Genomic DNA, 23474 nt, shown 5'->3' on the forward strand with positions numbered 1-23474 from the left:
GGCTCAAAGAATCTGAAGCATCTTTTTAAAACCACCCCCCCCCCCCCCGGGGAGCCGCTTTAGCTGGACCCTGCCTCTGATTGGGGTCCAAGCCTTGGTCCTCCTGGGGAGGCCCCCACACCTTTCCTTCATTCTGCTTTTTTTTTTCTTTTTTTCTTTTTTTTTTTAATTTTTTTTAACGTTTATTTATTTTTGAGACAGAGAGAGACAGAGCATGAATGGGGGAGGGGCAGAGAGAGAGGGAGACACAGAATCGGAAGCAGGCTCCGGGCTCTGAGCCATCAGCCCAGAGCCCGACGCGGGGCTTGAACTCACGGACCGTGAGATCGTGACCTGAGCTGAAGTCGGATGCTTAACCGACTGAGCCACCCAGGCGCCCCTGCTTTTTTTTTCTTTTTTGCTGTGTAGTATGCCATGGCGTGGACCTACCCCACTTCGGGTGCCCATTCTGTGGGTGGGCGTTTCGTTTTCCAGTTCGGGGCTGTTGGCAATAACGCTGCTCTGATCATTCCTGTACGTGCCTTTGGTGGGCACACGCTCTCCTTTCTCTCGGGGATATACGGACATAGGCCCCCAAAGGCCTGTCTGTGCCTGAGACGATCCTCTCTCGAAGACTGGCACACAGTAACCAAGCTCACGGGAGCCTGATGGAGCGTCAGAAGGTTGACGCGGCGCTCTCGGAGGGAGATATGATCACACGGGGTCTGGAAACTCGCGTGTGCCTGGGCGGGGCCTCCTCTCCCCGTGGAACAGCCACGTGGAAGCCAAAGCATAGTCTGAGTTCACTCGGCGGCCTGTGCTCTCAGCTGCGGAGCTGGGGGAACGATTGTGGAAGCTGCCCCCACCGTCCTGGGCAGGCTGGGCAGGGCTTCCCTGCAAGGGGTGGGCCTGCCCACCGAGGAGCCCCTTCCTTGGGTGGTCGGTCACTCGCTCAGCGTTTCAGTCTCTTTGTAGTGCCGAGTGCCTGCCCTGGGCCCTGGGATGTCTCAGCTCCTGGCCCCGTGAGTCCCCTGGACACATGGCCGAATTTCCCTAATTTAATTCCCTCAGTGATGGGGGGGCCTCATCATCCCCCCAGATAGTGCCTTTTTATCAGAAGATTGTTGTACTGTAAAGGGAGTTGGGCACGAGGTTACTTAAGGTTGAGCACTGGGGGCATCTAGGGGCTGTGTCCCCACAGGGTGGGGTGCAGCCTTCGGGAGAAGGGCCACAGGTCCTCCTTCTGACCCGCAGTGGGGGCAGAGCGAACTGCTAAAAAGAGGGTGGGCATTGGTGTCACCGGACATGGGCAAGCCCCAGCACCCCTGCCTCCACGCTCCCCGTGCCTCGGTTTCCCCATCTGCGAAACGGGGCCAACAGCACCTGATTCCGTGGGTCGTGCTGGGCTCGCCTCAGAAACCATTTTGAATATGGTGGCCCCCCACGGTGTCCCAAGGGTCCCCAGCGGCCCCCTTTCTTGCCACCCCTCAGGCCCGTCTCCCCTGTCTGCTCTGTTTTGGCCACAGCAACACTGGGCCCGTATAAACTTGTCTCCCTCGTGGTCTCAAGTGTTGGAGCCCCGACCTGTGTATCCTGAGCCTCGTTTCCTCTCCGCAAGCTCGCGCTCGCCTGTTCTGGCCCCGCTTTTCACTGGGAAGGGGACGAGGACTAATTTCAACCCCCCGTGGGGTTTCACGCAGAGTGGATGGTTTCTCTGATTTGATGACCGAACTGGGGAAATCCACAGGCACGTCTGGGAACTGGGGTGGGGTGGGGTGGGGTGGGGGGTGTCTTCCCCCACCTGTCTTCTGGGGAAGCGGCCTTGGCATATCCCAGCACGGGCGAAGGCGCGGGGGCCCAGGGAGAGCAATAAAGCTCCGAGGTGCCTCATGCCCCGTCTGGCGGTTGCCCGTGATTTTGACGAGGCCCTGCTCTTGGGGGACATTGGGCCCGGGTGATTAATGCCCCTGCCGCTGTGTTCCCCGAGCCCCGCCGTTATCAGCCCCATCCACCCGACCTTCTCCAGAAGAGGAATCTCCCTCTGTGCCAGCCGGCCCTCACCTTTCTGAACACCGTCTAGCAAAGTGCCATAAAGACACTTCTTAAAACACATCATTGAATTCCCGTTCGCCCGCTGCACTTTATGGCTCTGGCACAGGCTGCTTCCTCCAGCCCGGCTTTCGTGCCCGAGAGCCGCTGAGCGCTCCGTCCGGGGTCAGGCCTCCCCATCAAAATTTACTGCAGACATCTTTTTGCAACACCTGTCTCACTGAGCTGTGAAATACTCTCGCCTCTCCAAAAAAGAAAATTAAAACGTGTGTTATACATCTTTTATAAGGAAAATAAAACTTGCTTGTGCCTTCAGTCTGCATCTGTCCTTCTGGCAAAAGGAGGAAGAAAATGTTATACATGTGTGGGGCTTCTCTGACAGCGGAAGCCAAGGCAGTGAGGATGACCCTTGGTCCCTCGGAGCCCGGGGGGGAGTCACCATTGGCTTCTCCTTCCCCGTAAATCAGAGACCAGCGCCGTGTGTGGTTCCTCAGGGGTCAGTCAGGCCACAGCCTCGCTCTGGAGATGAGGACGTCGTGCCTCCCACGCTAGGTGTGTGCCTGGGGACCGTGAACTGGAAGAGACAGGCTGGGAGGTGGAGCCATCTTTTGGATTTTGCTAGAGGGGGCCCTGCGGGCTGCGCGGGTTGTGGGCCCCTCAGACCAGGCCCCAGATACCGGGGAGGACAGTGTCGCGAGAGCCTTGGCCTGGGTCCCGTCCTGGCTTGCCCAGCCAGAGGGACTCAGCACACGGGAGTCCTGCAGGGTTGGCCCCGGTCCTGGCTGGCCAGTCCCTCCAGTGTCTCGGCAGGCTGGGAGAACCCCACGCTTGGGCGTGCCAAAGCCTCTGAGCAGGGATATCTTTGGTCTCAAGCGTGCAAGATGGCAAATGTGGGCACCCAAATAATTCACAAAGTTCCTCTTCGCCTCCACGTTGGAAAAGAAAAACCCTCCCTCCCCCCCCCAAATTTCGTCCTGTTTCGCTTTGTACTCTTCGAGTCTCCGCTCGCAGGAAGGGCCGTGTATCCGCTGTATGTCTTGCATTTTGCAGCTTCCAGACGCCCTGACAGCCCCTTCTCATTCCCGGCCAGGCTGCCCGGTCCCTATCCCAGAGATGAGAAAACTGAGGCTCAGAGAGGGCGAGTGACCTGCCCGTGAACGTGATGTCGGGAGGTCGTGAACCCAAACCCAGCAGGACCAAGGAGCGGCTTGGGCCAGCGTGTTCCTTCCACTGTCTCTGTTCTTCAGATGGGAGATGAGCCGAGACGGCTGGCTGCCGCAGCCTTGCCTTTGCTCTCTGGTCCAGCTGTTCTAGATCTCTCTCCATTTCCCCACCGGAATGCTGTCTCCTGCCTCAGGGCGTTTGCCTGTGTTGTCTCCTCCACCTGGAAGACTCTGTTGTCTTAGCAAACCCGCCCTCAACATTCAGGTCTCAGCTCATTCATTCATCGGTTCATCCCACAGATGCCCGTCGGCGCTCACACATGCCATGCACTGTGCCAGATGGTGGGAATCCAAAGTAAACACCACAGATCCCCAAGCGGCCAAGGTCAGGAGAGGAATAAAGCATAGCCAGTAGGGGAGGGGCTACTCTGGGGCTGGGGGAGGCAGCTGGGAGGGGCCTGTAAAGGAAGGTCAGGCAGGGGGCACAGCAGGTGCAAAGGCCCTGAGGCAAGAAACGGTCTGACTGTGGGAGGAACTGAAAGGAGATTGATCTGCGTGGACTGCAGAGGTGTAAGAAGGAGAGTGGAGTGTTATGGGGAGGGAGGCCGTGGAGGAGGTTGGGGGAGAGGCGTGGCTGTCATGTGGGCCTTGGTGGGGACTTGCAGTTTGAACTGAGCTTTAAGTGGAGAGAATGCTGTTCCCAAGGTCCCTGGGCTGCTGTGTGAGGAACAGGCAATCGGGTGGACGTGGGGAGTGCACGGGCAGTAGACAGCTTCCAGGTGGTTCTAGGGAGCAATGAGAGCGCCCTGGCCCCTGCTGGGGGTGAGCAGAAGGCTTGGTTTTGAGGGGGTATTGTGGGGATAGATCTAACAGCCTGCAGCTTGATGGAGCCAGGGGACTGGGAGAAAGGAAGGAGCCCCGGTTTTGGGGTCCTAGCAGAGTTGGGGGTTCATTGAGAAGGGAGAAAAGTGAAAGAACAAACCACTTTTGGGGGGAAGGAGGATGGGACTCTCGGCGGAGAGATGAGGGGCTGGAGGTGTAGCCCCGGGACCATTAGCCGAAGGAGGGTTTTGAATGCACGGGACGGATGTGAACACCAGGGAGAGGGTGTAGATTAAGGAGGAGGGGAGGCAGCAAGGAGACCGTAGGGGTGAGTGGGGTGGGAGCCAGGAAAGGAGGGATCCTGAGGGGAAGGGGGGATGCTGAGTGCATACGGGAGGACAAGAGGGCCCCTGCATGGGGCCATGTGACCTGTGTGGTGTCTCTGACCTTGGCCTTGGTGAGACTGGTGAGGGCTCAGGGGAGCAGGAGAGGGAGGAAGTGGAGACAGTGGAGGAGGGAGACAGAAAGGAGGCCTCGGCTGCAGGGTGCAGAGTGCACGGTTGAGGGAGGGTTCATGACCTTGAGACACGAGAGGCCACGAGGGGGTGTCTGAGGGCACAGATGGGACAGTCCAGGGGAGGAGGAACCGCAGGAGCCTCTGGGAGGTGAGCAGGCAGCCTGGGCTGAGGGAGGGAGGGCCAGGCAGGGGCCGTGGCCCAGTTCCCAGCCGGCAGGAGGAGGCAGCATCTTCTGGATGTGGGGGGAGGGTCCTTGGGAAAGGGGAGAAGGGCGAGGGGGAGCAGCTGGGCCTCCAGGGGAGGCGATCAGGAATTTAGAAGGAGCCTTCTGTTTCGCCATGGGATTTTCTCTAGCAATTTTGCAGCCTCTGGGGCAGACCCGAGGAGTCAGAGGTACCTCCTCCAGGAATCTGTCCCCGCCTCCCCTCTGCTTGGTCAGGCCCCAAAGCTCCCCCTGCCTCCCACCCGCGGGGCTTGGTGCATGGTGGGTGCTCAGTAAATATTTATTAACTAACTGCTCTGCATTCAGACTATCAGGCCGCGGCAGAGCCTGGCCTTTGCTCCACAGTCTGTCCTTGGCTCAGTGGTTCTGTCCGCCAGCAGCTGAGTGCTTTGCTAAGTACCCAACTAGGCCTGTTTTGCTTTTCTTTAGAACAGGAGGGAGAGATTTCTGTAACCCCCCCACCCCCCCGCCACCCCCTGCTTTCCAGAAGAGGACAGCCAAGCCTTGGAGAAGCACTTCAGCTCTTTTCCAAATACCAACACCCTCCCCCCAACACACAAAGAAAGGAGCATTTATGTGGGAGCCCTTGACCTGTTACTCAGATTGTGCCCGGGGTCACATGTCCAGCGGGGAAAGCAGCCCCTTGAGAAGCCCGCTTCCCTCTGGGTCCTCCCTCCAGGCAGGGAGATGGGCTGGGAGCATAGAAACACACTAGCAACGGAGGGGACCGTCCACACTGGGTGCCATCCACGGTCGGATATCCTTGGCCCCTTAGCTGGCGGTGGGGAGAGTTTGTAATCTATATCTGGCGGAAGCATTTTTTAAAATTTTTTATTATTTATTATTTTTTAAATATTTATTTTTGAGAGAGAGAGAGAGAGAGAGACAGAGTGTGAGCCAGAGAGGGGCGGAGACAGAGGGAGACACAGAATCCGAAGCGGGCTCCAGGCTCCGAGCTGTCAGCACAGAGCCCGACGCGGGGCTCGAACCCGCGAACGGTGAGATCATGACCTGAGCCGAAGTCGGACCCTTAACCAACTGAGCCACCCAGGCGCCCCAAGCATTTTTTTTTTTTTTTTGTACTTTTCATTCCCCGTGACATACTTATTTTGCAACTGCAGATTCGTTCTTCTTAGGTCCCGTCACCCATTTCCCCCATCCCCGTGCCCCTTGGCCCTGTGCCAACTGAGGCAGTTTCTGTTTTGGTTTTTAGATTCTACGTATTAAGTGAAATCATGTCGTGCTTGTCCTGTTCTGTCTGACTTATGTCACTCAGCATAACATTTTCTAACTCCACGCATGTTGTCGCAGATGGCAAGATTTCGTTCTCTTTTGTTCCACTGTATACATCAACCACATCTTTCTTACCCGTTCAGCCATCCAACTTTGGTTGCCTCCGTGTCTGGGCGACTGTAAATAGTGCCTTAGTGAACGTTAGGGGCGCACGTATCTTTTTGAATCAGGGCTTTCATTTTCTTTGGGTAAATGAAGTGAAATGACTGAATCGTATGGTCTTTCATTCATTCGTTCGTTCAGTCATTCATCATTCATTCGTTCGTTATCTCCACCCCCGACGCGGGGCTCAAACTCACCACCCCGAGACCAAGAGTTGCATGCCCTACCAACCGAGCCAGCCGGCCGCCCTCGGTATTTCTGTTTTTAATTTCTCGAGGGACCGCCGAACTGTTTTCCACAGTGGAAGCCCCAGTTTACATTCCCACCGACAGTGCACCAGGGTTCCCTTTTCTCCGCAGCCTCGCCACCCCTTGTTATGTCCTGTTTCCTGTCTTTTTGATTCTAGCCATCGGTGGCTGGTGTGAGGTGACATCTCACTGTGGCTTTGATTTACATTTCCCTGATGACGAGTGATTCGAGCAGCTTTTCGTGTGTCTACCGGCCCTCTGGATGTCTCCTTTGAAAACCGTCTACGCAAATCTTTTGCCCATTTTTTAAAAATCGGATTGTTTGCTTCGTCGGTGTTGAGTTGCACGAGTTTGGTGAAAGCATATCTTTAATGTTTATTTATTTTTTGAGGGGGGGAGGGGTAGAGAGAGAGCGCGGGGGACAGAGGATTCCAAGTGGGCTCTGAGCTGACAGCGGAAAGCCCAAGGTGGGGCCCGATCTCACAAACTGTGGGATCGTGACCTAAGCCGGAAGTCGGATGCTTAACCGACTGGGCCACCCAGGTGCCCCTGGTAAAAGCATTTTGAATCCGAATTTAATCCCCTGGGGTGAAGTCAGTCCTGAACAGACTTGGTGGCTCCACAGTTGACCCCACCTCCTCCCAGTGTCATCCCCCCCACCCCCCATGCTTGCCCTCTGCCCCATACCCTGGATCTCACTCACCCAGGACCTCGAACATATGGTTTAGATGGTGATGAAACACCCTTCCCTGTCCTGGCTATCTCCCTTCCTCTTCTGAGTCTCGCTGAACCCCCCCGGACTGGGGTTCCTGTTGCCCCCTCCCCCCCAAACGGCCTCGGGATTTGGATTGCTTGCTGGATGGCCTCCATCCAGCTTGGCCTCCATGTCTCTGCTGGACTGCAGGTACGAGGGCCAGGACCACGTCTGCCTTTATCCTTGTACTGAATGCACATCGTCGGTGTTAGTGGAAGAGGTTTGGGGAGTGGGCTGCCAGAAAGTATCGTTCTGGCTTAAGCCACAGCTGAAGCAGATTTGGGGTGCTGTGAACCTTTTATAATAATCCCAACCATAATACGGAGCTGGGCTGTGAGCTGGGCCCTTCCCGTGCTCCTGGTACGTCCTTGAGGAGCGAAGGCTGTGGATGCACTGACTTCTGCAAGGCGAAGGGCGCGGCTGGAGGCCCCACCTCTCTCCTGAACACCTGCCCTTTGCAGAAGCCTCCAGGAGGCAAACCCTTCCTCTCCCACCGCCTCCCCTAATTGCCACCCCCCCCCACCTCTGCACATTTTCTGATGCTTCTTGAGTTCCTTGAGTGTGGCCTTGGCTGTTTGTTACCCACCACCAACAAGTGGTCAGTGAGGGCCGCTCCATTTGGGGAGCATGCAGTCTAGGGGGGCAAGGCTGGGCTGAGAGCCTGGGCGCCTGGCGGCCTCAGGCCGGCAGAGGGAGCCCGAGAGCCAGAAGCCTGGACCGCTGTGCTAGTGGGGAAGCCTCAGAAGGGGGCTCCGTGCTGAAAGAGAGAGAGAGAGAGAGAGAGAGAGAGAGAGAGAGAGAGAGAGAGAGAGCAGGGGGAAGGGGCTATGTGTGACTATGTATGGCCTACCCTTTCCGAGATTCCCGTTTCCTCCTCTGTAAGATGGGGCCAATTCTAGCTGCTTACTTGGTTCACACTGGGAGAAGCCCACCCGGGCATCTGTCTGTGGGGAACTCTCTGCCCGTTCTGGGGGGATGCCGCGAACAGCCACCAGATCTGGTTCTTTGGCTCTTTGAGGATGTCTGTCCTGTTCCCTGTGTCCTGCCCCTTCCAAATAACCATGTGATGATGAAGCGGTCTATTGAGGATGTAACTGATGATGTAACTCATCCGTGCCACCAACCTGCTTTCCTTATATGTCCCGAGTAAGCTTGAGATTATCCTTTAAGGGGCATCTTAATCCCCACGCTCTAAATGTAGAAATTAGGGACCCAGAGGTCCGTGGACACAGCTGGAAAGCGGCAGAGCTGAATTCCGAACTCAGGTCTGTGGTACCTGAGAGCTGTCCTCTGTCTTCCCGGGCCTCAGTTCCCCTCCTGAACAAAGTGGGCAGGGCAGAATGTTCTAGGGGCCTCCTGGCTCTAACACCCCGCCTCTTCATGTGCCTGTGGGAAGGGTGGACACGTAGGGCTGGTTTGCATCCTCAGACGAGGTGACAGTCTCGGTGAGGAGGGGAGCCTACGGGGGCTGGGGGGTGGGAGAAGCCCCTGGGACTGCTCTCCGTCCTGCCTGCCGGCCCTGACTCCTTCCTGCCTGCCCCGTCTCACCCCTGTAGCGTTTCTGAAGGGCCTGAGCGACAAGCAGCGAGAGGAACATTACTTCTGTAGGGACTTCGTCAGGCTGAAGAAGATCCCGACATGGAAGGAGACAGCGAAAGGTAGGCCCTGCGCCAGGGACCCCTGGCTACTTGGCGGGAGGCCTGTTCAGCCCGGGTGGGGGGAGCGTCATACCGACCACGCCAGGAAGGCCAGCCGCGTGCGTCAAGCGCTCGCTATGTGTGGGGCACGGTGCGTGCATCACCTCCCTTAATTATGAGCACAGTCTGAGGCAGCTTCCGTTTTTATCCGCCTTGTGCTGTTGGGAAACTGAGCCCCGGACCGCCCGCCCGCACGGTTGTCAGGAGCCGGGATTTGACGCAGAGGGATAGTGGCCTGCCTTGGGGCACGCTGGCGAGCGTCCAGGCCCCGCAAATTGCACGCCCGGCCACCGCTAACCCCGGGGCACCCGGGGAACCGGTAGGCGGTCACCCGCCTAGGCCTCAGTTTCCACGTCTGTAGAATGGGGATGAGTGACGTTAATAGTGCACCTGTGTTCAACCTTGCAAAAATTCAAGGACACCAAGCACGTGCCTCACACGAGAGGTGCTTAATCATCATGGGCGGCCGTGACCGGTGTCCTCAGTCACCACGCCGCAGGCTGCCTCCGGAGGCGGTGGGGGTAGGGGGGTGGGGTCGACGGAGGCACCGGTGGGTCCCTCTGTAGTGCGGGCCTCCCTCCGACCCCCCACCCCTTGGCCTCTGCTTGTCCAGGGGTGACTGCGAAGGTGGAGGAGCCAAAGTACAAGAAGGATAAGCAACTGAACGAGAAGATCTCCCTGTTCCGAGGCGATATCACCAAGCTGGAGGTGGACGCCATCGTCAACGCCGGTGAGTGGGGGCTTCTGGCTGGCTCGCGCCCGAGAGCCGGGGGGCCGCCTCGTCACCTTCGCCCCGGTCTGCGGTGCGGGGCGCGGGTGGGCGCCACCTGGCTCCAGCGAGGCTCGGGTGGCCGGAGGAGGGTGGCTCGCCGGCGCCACAGGAGCCCAGCGCGTGGGCCGCGCCGACTGCCTTCCCTTGAAGCCTTGACCTGCCGTGCCGGGGGCTCCTTGGCCGAGCTGCCTTGCAGCTCCGAGACCCATTAGCGGCCGGGAAGGGAGAGAGCTTGGCTGGAATCGCGCCGGGCTTGGCCTGCCAGGAAGGCGGCGGCCAGAACAGGGCGGTCTGACCTCAAGGGCTCTAGACACCCGACCACTGCTCTCCTTCCCCTGCCTCCTGCCTGCCGTGCCCCCCCTTTATGCCTGGAGCGGGCGAGGGAGCTCGTCAAGGGGAAAGCGGGGGCAGAGGCCCCTGTGCCCTACGCTCAGCTTCCTGCTGTGGCTCTAGCCGGCCTCCTGCTTCTCTCCCTCCTGGGGGCCGGAGGAAGGTGGCTGCCCTCCTCCTAGGCTGCGGGTGTCTGGCCAAGGTCAGGGGTGGGGCGTCAAGGGACAGTCAAGTCCATGGTACTTCGTGGGGCCAGAACGAGCGGGGGCTGAATCCCAGCCCTCGTTCCCCTGCTTATCAAGCTTCGCGGGGAGGAGCTTCCTTCCAGAAAGGTTTGGAGACGTGGGCAGAGCCTCCTCTGGGGAAACCTTGCTGTGCCGCCACACCTACCTCCCGACCAGTGCAGTCTCAGCAACCCCCCCCCCCCCTCGCCCAGCGGCTCAGATCTCCTCCACCTTGCCCTCGGGCTTGCGGCCATTGTGTCTAACCCCAGTGCTGGCCAGGGAGTGGCATCGCCCAGTGACCCTGGGACGTGGTGGGCCTGCCCTGCTGCTCTTCTTGGTCCGGGCTCACGGAACCTGGGGTGAGGCAGCCACTCGCCTGTCCCAGGCCCGCCTGCTGGTGGTCTGGGTTGCATTTCCGGCAGTGGCGTTGTTCTGTGTATCTTTCTGCCTGTTTGTGCAGTCACACAGGTGTCCTCCCCACCTCCCCTTGCCCCCGCCGCCACGTTGCCCATCTCAGCGCACAGGTGACGGGTCACACAAAGGCAGGAGTTCTGACTCAGAGCAGAGGGAGCTCGGTCACCTTCGAGTTTCTGCTGGTGCTTCTGCTGGGTTTCTCTCAGGCTGCTTAGCAGGTCTGCGAGTCTCTGGGGAGACATGGGGTGAAGACAAGCCAAGCTGGGTCGGCAGATGTCCTAGTGGTCCGGAGGAGAAGGGCCTTCTTGCCACCTGGACCCAGGAGGGGCTGGTCTGGGGTGGAAGGACCAAGCCTTGGAGCCGTGGCTGAGGGTTCAGCCCTGCAGGCTGGTGGGGCCGCTCTGCTGGGTGGCTGGGCCGTCGTTGGCAAGGGTGTGAATGGATCCCTGGCGGCACTTTTCCTGATGAGCTGCAAAGTGGCCAGAAGGATAAATGGGGCATCTTATCAGCTCCTTTCTAACGGAGTCGGAGTCGGTCGCTGGCAGGCCAGGAGGGAGGTGTGGAGCCCAAGGGAGGGTGTTGGTGGGATGCAGTAGGGACAGGGCGGAGGCTGCATGCGGGGCCGTGGATGGGATTCGTGGCTCTTCTGAAGTGCCCTTGTGCCTGGCCGGACTCCCGAGAGCAGCGGCTCTCAGCCCCCCTCGCTCTCAGAAGAGCACTTTGGTCCCGGCTGCATTCAGCTGCACTGGGTTGGGGGTGGGGGCGTTTGCCGCATCTCTCTGGGGACTCCTCTTCTCCGTGTACGTGCCTGGGCCTCTGTCTCCCCCTCTGCGTGACGGGGACGGTAGAAAGCCCAGTCGCTGGGTTGTTGGGGGCATTAGGGACCCACGCTCATGAGCGGTGATGCTCACGCAGCACCTGGAGCGAACCAAGGACTCATCACCTGCCTCTGTCGTTGGCGCTAGAACCGATGCCGCCGTTGACGCTCTGGGTGTCCGGGAATGCCAAGGGATGCTGCTCCTGCTGATGAGCAGTTTTCATCTCTCCCTGCTTGCCTCAGTTTACCCGACGCTTCTTGGTGTGTTGTCCTGGGATCTTCTTTTTTCCCCTAGATTCTCACAGCAGGGAGGACCCCCCCCGGGAATGGCTGAGGCAGGCCCCGGCCGTAGGGCTCCCACACAGAGCCTGCTTCCCCTCTGGGCCCTACCTCCAGGCATTTTCCCGGTGGCCTTGCCACTGGTCAGACCTCAGGGGTTATTGGTGGCGGTGGCCTGGGGCCCCACGCCCAGGGTCCTCCGGCCTCATCCCTGGGGGCCCCAATGGCCTTGGCTCAGCTCCGGCCTGCCGCCCACCAGGGGGCAGCAGAGATCGCGGTTTCCGCGCCCGGTGGTGCCCGTAAATCAGCCTGTTTATTAGCAGAATAAAAGTCGCGGCAACGCGGGGCTTTTCGGGCCTGCATAAATCTGGTCTGTGCCTCGTGAAACCCATATGTGCTTAATTCATATGTAAAGTTTCAAGCAGGAAGAGAATACGTGTCCATTAAATTCTATTTGACTTGATTATAATCATTAGCCATGAATAATTGCTTCTCAGCACCGACCGCCGAGCCACAATGAGGAAAAGGAGCGAGCAATTATAGCGGGGTGCGAATTTTTAAATTTTTATTTTTGAAGCTGAGGGCAGTGTTGGTCCCATGGGGGTCAGAGGCCCATGGGGAGTGGTGGCGGCGGGGGTGGTGGTGCTGGGGACTTGAGGTCAGCTTTGGAGTTTCTGGATTTTGTGTGTGTGGGGAGTTTCTTTTTGTCCCTGTGGCCAGATGGAGATGGGGGCAGGGAAGGTGCCATAGCTGGCTGGGCTGGGCTCCAGCTGCAGGGACCGTGGAGGGGGAAGCATGCAGGGGAGCTGGGAGGGACTTGCGAGAGTAAAGGGGGTCAGGATCCTTAGAACTCCCTCCATCCTGGGGGCATCTGGGTGGCTCAGTCGGTTGGGCGTCTGACTTCAGCTCAGGTCATGATCTCGCAGTTCATGGGTTCGAGCCCCGCATCGGGCTCTGTGCTGACAGCTCAGAGCCTGGAGCCCGCTTCGGATTCTGTGTCTCCCTCTCTCTCTCTGCCCCTCCCCCACTCACCCTCCACCTCTCTGTCTCTCAAAAATAAATAAAATTTAAAAAGAATTTTTTTTTTTAAAACTCCCTCCATCCTGAAGAGCTGTGAGCTTGGAGCCTGGCTGCAGTCTCCCTTCCCACCCTTTCGGGGGACCCTGGGGATCCTTGGGGATGGCCGGGGCCAGGCGCCCTCCCTGCCTTCCGGCCTCCTCCTCTCCCCGCGCAGCGACTCTGCCCATGGCCTCTCTCGGGACTTTGGGGAAATCAGACTGTTTGCCAACTGGGCCTCTGGCGTTTGAAGTCCAGGCCCGCTTTTTACCCCACTCTGTTGGTATTTGCGATGTGATTGGAGCGTGTGTGTACTCTGTGTGGTATCTATGATTGTAGATGCATGTGGGGTGTGTGTGTGTGTGTGTGTGTATGTGTGTGTGTTGTGATGTGATGCATGCTGCATAGTACATGGAGGGAGGCTGGGGCGGAGAGTCGAATGCGGGATGCCTGGCAGGTGGGTGGCAGGGCTGGCGGTCACAGGGGCAGGACCCTCCGAGCACCCAGGTGAAGGGCAGGCCACCCCGGGCCCTCCTCGGCTGTGTTTTCACAGGCTGCTGCCGAGGCTGCTCGCTCGGGCAGTGCCCGGAGAGTCTCAGGCTCCCGCCATCTGGTAGCGGGCCACGGCTCCTACCCACGGGGGCACGCCGCATCCATCTTAATTAAATTGGGTTGCCATGCTGGCAAGATAAACCAGGGAGCCTCTGCGGGCCCCCCCCCCCCCCCGTTCTGGAGCAGAAGAGTCTCAGGGGCGGTGCCTGCTGCTCCAGGTTGGCCTACGACCCCCCCCCCCCCCCGCCCTCCCCTTCCAAGGCTGCGTCTGGGGAGAGCCGTGCCTGGCATCTCCTCCAGAGAAGCTCCGGTCTGGGGGTCTCCGTTCTGGGGGGGGAGGGCGCTTCGGCTTGTGGGGTTTTTGCATCTTCTTATTGCCATGGGGGGGTATGACCTTGATGGGGTCACTTCCTTGCCCTTGAGGTTCCCAGCTTACCAGGCCTGTGCCTGTGGCTCCCTAGTTTTTGGCAGACAGCTGAGTCCCGGGCAGGAAGTGGCCCAGCATAAAGAAAGACCCCCATTCTTGGCCAGCCCAGGGGTCCGGCTGCCAGCTTTGGCCTTCGGGGCATAACGGGACAGAGCAGGGATGAATGTGATGCTTTGTGCAGACAGAAGGAATCTTCCCCTTCAAAGCCGTCCCAGGCCAGTGAGTCAGGGCCGCGGTGGGCACAGAGGCCAGGAGCTGATTGGAATCCCAGTATTCCTGTTGGTGGCGGCTCCAAGCCTCTGTTTCCTCATCTGAAAAATGGGCCATCCTCGGCCCCACCCAGGGGGGCCGTGAGGCCTTTGAGGGGCCTGGGCACGCGGGCCGGGACGTGCAGAGTGGGTGGAAAGCCATGCTTCACAGCGACAAATTGCCTCGCTGGGAGTTTTTTGAGCCGCTTATTTATTTAAAATAAGGCATGAAGTGGTGCTCTGTGTCCTTAAGTCCTGGGTCTTTGATTTGTGAAAATCTGCCAGCCGCTTACAGCCCCCTCCTCCTGGTGAGCCAGTCACCGTCCAGGCCTCATCTTTTCCGATGCCTGGAGGCCCCAAGGAGCCCAGCCCCGGCCGGCCCTGGGCCACCGCTCAGAGTCAGTGATTTAGAGACCGCCTTGATGGACTAGCAAGCAGGAGGGGCTGAGGGACGCCGGCTGCCTTGTGGGAAGTGATCTGACGCTAAACTGTCGCCGTAAATCGCTTTATCTGTCACTTCAGATTTAAATGTGTTTGCTGAGGCTTGCCGGCTGCCTCCGACGGCAGCAACCTCTCCGCAGTGGGCAGGGAGGGTGGGTGCGGGGCTGCCTGGGGGCAGGCAGCCCAGCCGCAGCTGGGCCCAGGCCCCCGGGGGCCCACGGTGAGGGCCTGCCCCCTCCCTCCCCACCGTGGCACTGACCTGGAGGCATCCTGGAGGCAGGCAGGACTGCGGTCCCCGCTTTCAGTGATCAAACCAAGGCGCAGCTTGGCAGGTGACTGATTCAGAACTGGAGCTCCTATGTGGCCTTTCCTTCATTCAGCAGACTGTGCGGTAGGCCTGTTTTGCACCAGGCAGGGAGGTAGGCCCTGGGCTACAAAAGACACACTCTCTAATCCCCAGTGTGAGGTGCGACTGACGCATGAATGGGAAGGGATAGCAAAGTCCGTGAGGGCTTTTGCTGCAGGGGTGGCAGACAATCTGGAAGGCTGCCTGGAGGAGGCAAAGTGGAGGCGGGGCTCGTGCTGAGAAGGGGGCACTGCGTCAGAAGTTGGACGAGGGCATTCCAGGGGCAGAGAGGGAGAGCCCTGGCAGGAAGGGGTGAGACAGGGTAGGGGAGACTTGGGGAAGCTCTGAGGAGCTTGGAATGAGCCATGGCCTGTCCTGAGCAAGGGTCTCTCTCCGGATCTGGGCTGAATGCACATTCCATGCCACCTTTCCTGGCCTCCTGGTGTTATTATGTAAGCCCACAGTGTCAAAGGGGAGACTGAGGCTCAGAGATGTGAAGTCACTTGCTTAAGGCCACACAGCTAACCAGTATTGGTGCTGAGAGGGGAGGTTTGCCTGACTCTGGAGCTTCCAGGAAATCCTTGTGTTTAAAAATATATATTTATTTATTTTTGAGAGAGAGAGAGAGAGAGAGAGAGAGAGAGCGAGCGCACACACAAGCTGGGGAGGGGCAGAGAGAGGGGTCAGAGGATCCAAAGTGGGCTCGGAGCTGACAGCAGCGAGCCTGATGTGGGGCTCGAACTCCCGACCTGAGCTGAAGTCGGACACTCAACCGACTGAGCCACCCGGAAATCCTTGTATTTTGGGGGGTCGGGGTGGGAACACCTCTTCTTTGTTCCCTTTTCTTTTCTGGTCAAAGAGTAGGTATGTTGTCACCCCCACCCCCTGCGGGCGCAGCTGAGAAGTGGGGGGAGGGGTGGCGTTTGAGGCAGTGGGCGGTCGATGCAGGAAAGGTGGTGCTAACATCTGGGTCTGGGTTCGGCTGGGTCTGGGCTCGTTGGCCCTGCGAGGCCCATGGCAGGCTCTAGCTCCTGTCGTGCTTGGTTGACCCGGGTCCCGTCCCCTGCCCCCAACTCAGCCCACAGAGCCTCTGCGTCTGGGCTGCCGCAGCTTGTTATTCATTATTCCCTCCGCGCTGGAAGCTGCCCCCACATCGCACCCATGGCCTCACTTCCGAGGCAGGCGCTAATATGTCTCTCATTTTACAGACGAGGAGACTGAGGCCCACACAGGACCAGAGTGCCGGTAAAAGGCCGAGCCAGGAATCAAACCCTCACCTTTCAGACTTGGGGTTTAAGGGAGATGCAGTCACGTTTGTGTTCTCAGAAGCTCCCTCTGCTTCTAGTGTAGGGGTGAGGGACAGAGTAGCTTGGAAGGCCGGCTGGGAGGCCTGGGGTCCCGTTGGCCCCCTCCCCACAACACCCGAGACAGTGCCAAGGCCTAATTTCCCCCACTGTAGGAAGAGGGCGGCTCGTTTCCACAAGGTCGAGAAGCGGTTACATAAATTCATAAATGATGGATCCCTCCTGAATTATTGAGATTCCCTTGAGGTCTCGCAAGGCCTGGTCCAGCGAGCGGAGGTTGGCCAGTGGGCAGGACTCGAGGACTCTGGAAAGGTCCTTCCATCCCCAGGTCTTCTGCCAGGTCTCCTGTGTATTGGCCAGATCCTTCCCGTCCTTCCACAGGGAACACGTGGGTGGGCCGTGGGCCTTGGACCCAGTGACCCTTTGTCCTGGGTTTCAGTGAAAGTTTGCTGAATAAACGATTGATTGAATGCCTCTGAGAGTGGGTCACACAGAGGGAGGGACTGGAAGTGCCAGTGACCCCCTCTGGGCCTCCTCCTCCTGCCCCAGCCCAGACACCGCTCAGCCCCCGCCGTGACTCGTCGTCGTCGATGCCAGGGCTAGAGGGCGGCAATGCATTTGCCCGTGGACACTACAGGCTGCTTGGGAGGTTCCTGGCTCTGGGGATACAAGGCTCAGGCGGACCGGTACCTGCCCTCAAGGCATTTGCTGTCTCTTAGAGGAAAATGGGAGGGTGTCTGAGGCCCAGAGGGACCATGACCTGCTCAGGGTCACACAGCAGGAAAGTGGCAAAGCAGGCCTGCCCCCCTCCCCCCCCCCCCCCAGGAACTGGGCCCCTTCTCCTTGTCCTTCTTCTCCCCATCACGACAGACACAAGGTCAGGAAACACGGTGCCCCCCTGCCCCCTGCCGAGTGGCTCCTCCCTGTCCTTGAGGCCGGCTGGCCTCAGCACCTGCACCTGTGTGCCTGTCTGTGTTCCCAGCGTGCTCTCTCTCCCGAGCACTGAGCTGAGGAGGCCGGAGCTTGTGGGAATGTGTGTGTTTGGAAATTAATGGGGACCATTAAATTGGCCAAGCATGAAAAAGGCTGAATCTGCGGCCCTTGGCTTGCTCGACCAGAATGATCCGCCAGCACCCTGGCAAAGGGCTGCCCAGCCGGCTTGAGGCCTCTCCAGGAGGCTGTGGCTCGCCTGCTTGTTTAACGGATGGGTACGCCGTGTCCCTGGGAGGTGAAGGGGTCTGGACGCAGCACGCGGAAGCCACGGGCCCTCCCCAGGAACTGGCGCCCCTTCCCTTCCTCTCGACACCCAGCTCTGTGCAGCCGGCTCTGTTTGCAGGGGCTCTGGGCCGAGTCTGTTCTCTCCGGACCCCTAGGGTGGGCTCGTACGTACCCCCAACCCTGAGCCTGAGGCCTGCTGGCTGAGGCCTGATCTGGCCCCAGCGTGGGGTGGTCTCTAGGACGTAACATGGCCTAAAAGAGAGTCCAAGGCTCGGCCCTGTCTCCTCGCCCCACCCCACCCCACCCCTGCTCCCCAGACAGCCCCACGTGCTCTGGTGACCCCATCACAGGGCATGGCAGTGGCAGTTGCAGTCCTGGGTACAAGCTGTGGGACCTCAGGCAGGTCATCTAATCTCAGCCTCGGTTTTCTTGTCTGTGTAATGGGAATAAGAGGGCATTAGGCCCCGCCTCCTGGGGTGGCTGTGAGTTTGAAAGGAGACAGAGCAATGTCCGGGCTAAAGGAAGCCCTCAAGAAATGCCAGCTCTTGTATTCGCTGCTGCTGCTTCTCTGGGAGGGTGGCACTGTCCTGCAGGGTGGGGCCTGTTGTCACATGCTGCTCAGCTGGGCCGGGGACAGGGGCGGCCTGGGGGGACCTCCTTCTTGTCCTTCCCGTGGGAAACTGAGCCCTTTCTGGGCCCAGGGCGGGTTGCTGAGGCAGGGGGCCCTCCTGATTTGGGGTTTGCTGACCGTAGGGTGCAGGGCAGGTGGGCCCGGCGCCCCCTCTCTTGTGGCAGGGCCTTCAGTGGGGGAAGGGTGTGCGTGTTACATGGGAATAGCCCGTGCGGAGACAGCAGTTGGGGGAGGCCGCTGACCGAAGCGCTCCCCGTCAGATGGGCAGAGCCGACGCCACCCCGAGGGCCCCCCTGAAACCTCCAGCCTTCCCTCCCCCTCCTCAGAGTCTCACAGCTCACCTTTTGGGCTCATTTATTCATTTTGCAAAGTGTTTGCCCAGATGCTTCCTCGGGCCCTGCGGGCGGCCGCGTGCGTGCGGTACCATCGCGATTTCTCGCGTGTGAGAGGGTGCAGCTGCCCGTGGGGAGGGCGCCCCAGACAAGTGGGGGCCAGGGCCGTGGCTGCTCACGATACAGACTGGGGTAAAAATCCGGTTCCGCTGACGGCTTCTCCCAGCCTCGGTTTCCACCGGTGCGCCCTGTGGAGGGTTACAGGAAAGTGGACGAGTGCCTGGCAGGCCGCAGGGGCTCCGTGAGCGACAACTGTCGTTCTTAGTAGTGAAATACCTCACTCCACCACCAGACGGGAGCCCCCGGAGGGCAGGTGTCCACTGACCCCAGGTCGCCATCCCTGGACGGGGCTGTGCACGCGGCGGTGCCCTCGGGTGGCGAGGGCGGCCCGAGGATGCCTGCCTGCGCAGTAGTTCCCTGATGACAGGTGGTGGCCGAGCTCCCTTAGGTGGAGGCTGCCCGGTGCCCTGTGCCCTGAGCCCTGCTTCCCGCACACGGGGCGACAGCTCTCAGGGTCCTCGCGGTGGGGGAGGAGGGGTTGTGTCAGGAGACAGAGCCAGTGAGGACTCCAGCCCCCTCCCCCCCCACCGCCGCCACCAGGGAGGACGGATACCGGGGGACGGAGCCAGGGCCAACAGCGGTTCGGGAGGCCAGTGCCCGGTGGCGGATGGGGCCGGCCTTTCTCTGCCGGGACACCCGGCTGGCATCACCCGCTTTGGTTCATTCAAACCCCATCCGCTGCACCCCGCTCCCAGCAGCTACAAGTGGTCCTTGTACGGCCGTACCCACCCCCTTCCCCCCCATCCCTGCTTCCACCCCCTCTTCGGACATTGTAATTGCCATAAAAATAGCTTAGCTGCGGAGTAGCATGTGGGAAGAGAGAGGCCCGGCTGTCAGCCATTCCCCTGCCAGCAGGGCTCGCGTCTGTTTTATTATTGCCGCCTGGCTGTATTTCACGTACGGTTTAAACATCATCAAACGCCACATCCCTTTTGAAAAGCAAGAGCTACCTTGCTGAGGATGTTGAGGAGAAACAGGAACATTAAAATCTACGAAGCAAATGGCCCAGAATTGACATTTGCGACGGGAGCTTTGCAGCTTTGACTGTCAAAGGAGCTGGATCCCGTCTGGCAGCCGGCGGGGGAACTTTCCCCGGTGAGGGTCACGGGAAGGTGGGGCGGGCTGTGGCTGCAGCCTTGGGTTTTGGCAGAGAGGGGACCCAGGCGTTGTAGGCGGGGGTCAGGGGGTGAGGGAATTCTGTGGGTCACCGGACTGTGTTCGGTGCCTCCCTGGCCTTGACCTTGACTCGGCCTCAGCTGCCCGCTAACGAGGCCGGCAGGAGGGCCCCGCCCCACCCCCTGCACAGAGCAGAGTGCTGGGCTCTGGGGCTCAGGGGTGGGAATGGAGGCGTGCCAGGGGGCCGACTGGACAGAGCCGCCGTGGTCACTTATAAACTCTTGTAACCTCGACCAGGATACACCTCCCCTCTGAGCCTCAGTTTCCTCTTCTGTAAACCCTGCTGGGAGAGCCGCGTTCCCCCCCTCCCCACCCCCCCGAAGGTGATTGAGGGGATGGAAAAGATTCATGAAAATGTGACAAGCCGTTGGAATTCAATAAATGGTGGCTGTTATCACCGAGGAAGTGGGCGTTTGAGCTGGAATTGATTTTTTAAAAATATTTAACCCACCTATTTCCACTGAAAAATAGGTACAATAAAACTAGGGAGCCATTAAAACAGGGACAGGAAGAAACAAGGGACATGGGAGGACACTGAGCTGGGCGTCCGATAAGAAGGTGCCCCGTGCACTTGCCCACACCTGGGAGCTTTTGGCCTGGATGCCCATGGCACGTGCTTTCCACCCTGCCAACCTCTGGCCTCGTTCCTGGTCGTGGCCCCCTGCTCAGCCCTACCACCTGCCACTTGATGCTGGTGTCCTATGTACTGAGAGACTACGGTTCGTGCCCCCCCCTTCTATTTTATGCCCTTAGGGGGCTTTGGGGGGCAGCTTGGCTCCTGGCACCTACCCTGGCCCTGCCCAGACGACACCTCAAAACTAGGCCGAACAAGTCTGTGGCGACTGGATGTAAGGGTGGCTGTGAGCTTCCTGGCAGCCAGAGCAAGATGGGGAATAAGATTTTACTTTCTATAACTTCACATTTGGGAATCGATTTATTCTTGAGCTTGATGCCTCTTTCTAGTCTGTCTTTTTTCTCCATCTTCTCCCTCTATTACCCTCACCAGTGGTTCTTTATTTCCCCCACGGAGACTTCGTACCTTGCTCCAGACCCCACCGCCCCCGCCTCCCCCCCCCCCCCGCCCCCGCCCCAGCCTCCCTCTCCGAGTCTCTCCAACACGGCTTTGCTTCTGACTCGCGAGTCCCCCTCTGCCCTCTTGTTTGTCACTGTCCATTCCCGTGTCAGCCGGCCTGGCCTCTGGCCTTGCCCAGGCCCACTGGGTCTGCCTCTGCGATTTCTCTCAGACGAGCCAGTGACTAATAAGGGTTGCCCCCAGGGGGCCAGAAAAATCTCTCCCTCCTTAATATCAGAGTTTAAAAATGTGTCACCATCGATTTGAAGGAAAGACTTGTTCCCGCTGAGAAAAGCGGCCGGAGATTCGTCTCGCCTCCGGAATCGCACAGGCAGCTGCATAAATTCCAGAGCCACCGAGCGCTCTCCATGCAAATGCTGCCTCTCGGCCCCACAGCCAGCGCGAGAGCCCCTCGGAGGCTGCCCCCGTGCTTCCGTGGGCTGGCACCCCACTTCCCCACCCCTCCAGGGTCCCGAAGAAACTCTGGGGCTCCTTTGCAGGGGGGTGTCCCTGGTTAGCGGATCCTCGCTCCTCTCTACCTCTTGGTGGTTAAGCTGGAGGCTGAACGACTTCCATGCCACGAGGTGTTTTCATCCTGGAGAAGAAAGAAGATGACTTCTGGGGGGGGGCCCCACAGGCCCAGGGGGGGTCCCGCCCTTACCTTGTCTGTGGGTCTGCTGGTTGCACCGTGGATCTTACCCGAAGGTGGCACCTTCAGTGCCTGAATGCCCTGTCTCCCGACCTGGCTTCCCTGTTGCCTGGAAAGACTGTTGGGGTCATTTGGTCCTTCCCGCTACCTCCAGGGAAGCCCTCTCCTCTGCACCTGCCCCTCTGGGCTCCGTGGTCACACCTGGCCCAGCCTCCTGCCCCCGCAGCATCAGACGTGGTCCCGCCCTCATCCGGCAACTCTCTGAGCCCAGGATGGTCATCATAACGATGAGACAAGCTGAGCCGGGAGAGGTGGCTTTGCTATTCCTCCTTTCAGGGTGAGATGCGGGGCTGTCAGAGTGATGCGGGGCTGTTAAGTGACGTGTCCCCGGTCAGGAAGCTTGAACCAGATCTCGCTCTGTATCCTGGTCCCTTCCACTATGTCACATCACCCTTGAATGAATGAATGAATGAATGAATGAATGAATGAATGAATGAGTTCGTAAGTGTGTAAATGAACGAAGGGAAGGGAGTGGGCACGTGCTAACCACTTATGGTTCTAGGTGTTCTCCTGCTTAGTGGGCACGTCGTTGGCCCCGGATGGAAGGTGTTTGGAGAGCTCGGCGGGGAGGGCTGAGCCTTACCAGGCCCCCCGTGACACCCCATTCCCCTTGTTATCCAGAGGTCACGGTGGCTGCCTTTATGGCAGCCTTGTTTGCCCTCCCAAAGGGCTCGCCCGAGTGTGGCACAGAGCAGGGTGATGGGCTTGCCCACCAGGTCACCCTCGGCGTGGGCATCCTCTCCTGCTCTAACTACAGCGGGGTGACCTTAGCCGGCGCCAGACGGTGGCCCGCAATCTGCAACCTGACCCTTCTGCCAGGTGCTTCGCGGAGGCTGGGCGAGGGAGGGTGCCACTGAGTCCGGCCAGGCTCTTGGGGAGCTGGTGTGGCCACGGGCGGGGGAGTCAGAGAGGAGGTAAGCTGGCAGTTCGCGGCCTCCTGGGCTGCGGTGGGCCCCTTGGAACACGTGCTGAGTGGCCATTTACCACCTGGTTCGAGGAAGCCTGAGGGCTGGCCCCGTGCTGTGCCAACCCCAGCTGCAGAAACGGCCCCGCGCGGGCTCCTGGCAGCCGTGACTCCGGGAAAGGAGCGGCCTTACTTTTCCTGGCTCCCTAAACGTTCGTGCCTTTGTAGGCTTTCGAAATCAGTTTTATGGGCTGTGTTGTTTGTCTGCTGAAACACGGAAAGCATCGGAGAGAAAATAAGCCACGGGGCCGCAGGTCAGGTGGCAGAGGGGGAGGGGGCGGGGCTCCGAGGCGTCCTCTCGGGCCTGGGTCACCCTGCAGGAGCCGTCACGGCTGGAAGCGGGTGCCGGGATGGTGTGTGTCAGAGGGGGCCCTGGAATTCTGCTGGGAGGGTCAGCCTGAGGCTTCGGGACCTGCCCCTTTTGCTGGGTGGCCCCCACTGGATTGTCCGCCCTTCCTCCCGGATGCCCAGCTACACCTGCCGGCTCCCCTCGGGTGCCAGCCACTGGCAGTGTAGACTTCTCAGTGTAAGTAAAAAATAAGCCCTCGGGGCTGTGCCAGCTGAGATGCAGACCTGGCAGGGACTGTCACCTGCAGAAGGTGCTTTGTCTTCTGACAAAGTTGGCCATTTGGGAGCTGGATGAGTGTAGAGAGATTCAGTGGGGGCAGCCAGAAACCCGCGCAAATCTTCCTCCCTTTCCTGGGACCAAGGGACCCTGGCGGGAGGCCCTGGGGGTCTGCCCCAGGAAAAGGCTGCTTCTCCGCTTCTCTCTTAATATGTGAAGAGCTCCTACAAATCAATAAGAAAAATGGGCAAAGGATGTAGACAAATGGCCGGTAAACAAGGGAAAAGATGCAGAACTTCGCGAGTAATCAGGAAAAGGCTAATTGAAATGAGAGACATCATTCTTCACGGCCCGAGAGGCAGAGGCTGGAAGTGTCGATACTGGCGGGTGAAGCGGCAGCAGGAGAGCGACCCTTTCCTGGGCTCACCCGCAGGCGGCCTGCACCAAACCGGCACGTAGTAGGAGCTTGGAAACCCTTGCTTTGCGCCAGAGAACACATAAGAACTCTCCGCTCCCAGTAGATCTCAGCAGGGTCACCGCCACTGCCTTTCGTGTCCCTGGCTTAGCCCGCTTGCCACTGGGGATGCTCCTGGGGGGGTTGGCTCCCCTGCCCCCTGCCCCCACCCGGC

At 59.4% G+C, this 23474-nt stretch overlaps 1 protein-coding gene across 1 annotated transcript in view; it reads left to right on the forward strand.

The window, feature by feature from the left end:
* The window catches only part of MACROD1 (mono-ADP ribosylhydrolase 1), a 142897-nt gene that overhangs the window by 3178 nt on the left and 116245 nt on the right, over positions 1 to 23474 (forward strand). The window contains 2 exon segments of the mRNA XM_047876823.1: positions 8708 to 8809; positions 9462 to 9578. Coding sequence (XP_047732779.1) covers positions 8708 to 8809; positions 9462 to 9578 — 219 coding nt within the window.

This window comes from Prionailurus viverrinus, chromosome D1 (genome assembly GCF_022837055.1).
Source record: "Prionailurus viverrinus isolate Anna chromosome D1, UM_Priviv_1.0, whole genome shotgun sequence".
NCBI lineage: Eukaryota > Metazoa > Chordata > Mammalia > Carnivora > Felidae > Prionailurus > Prionailurus viverrinus.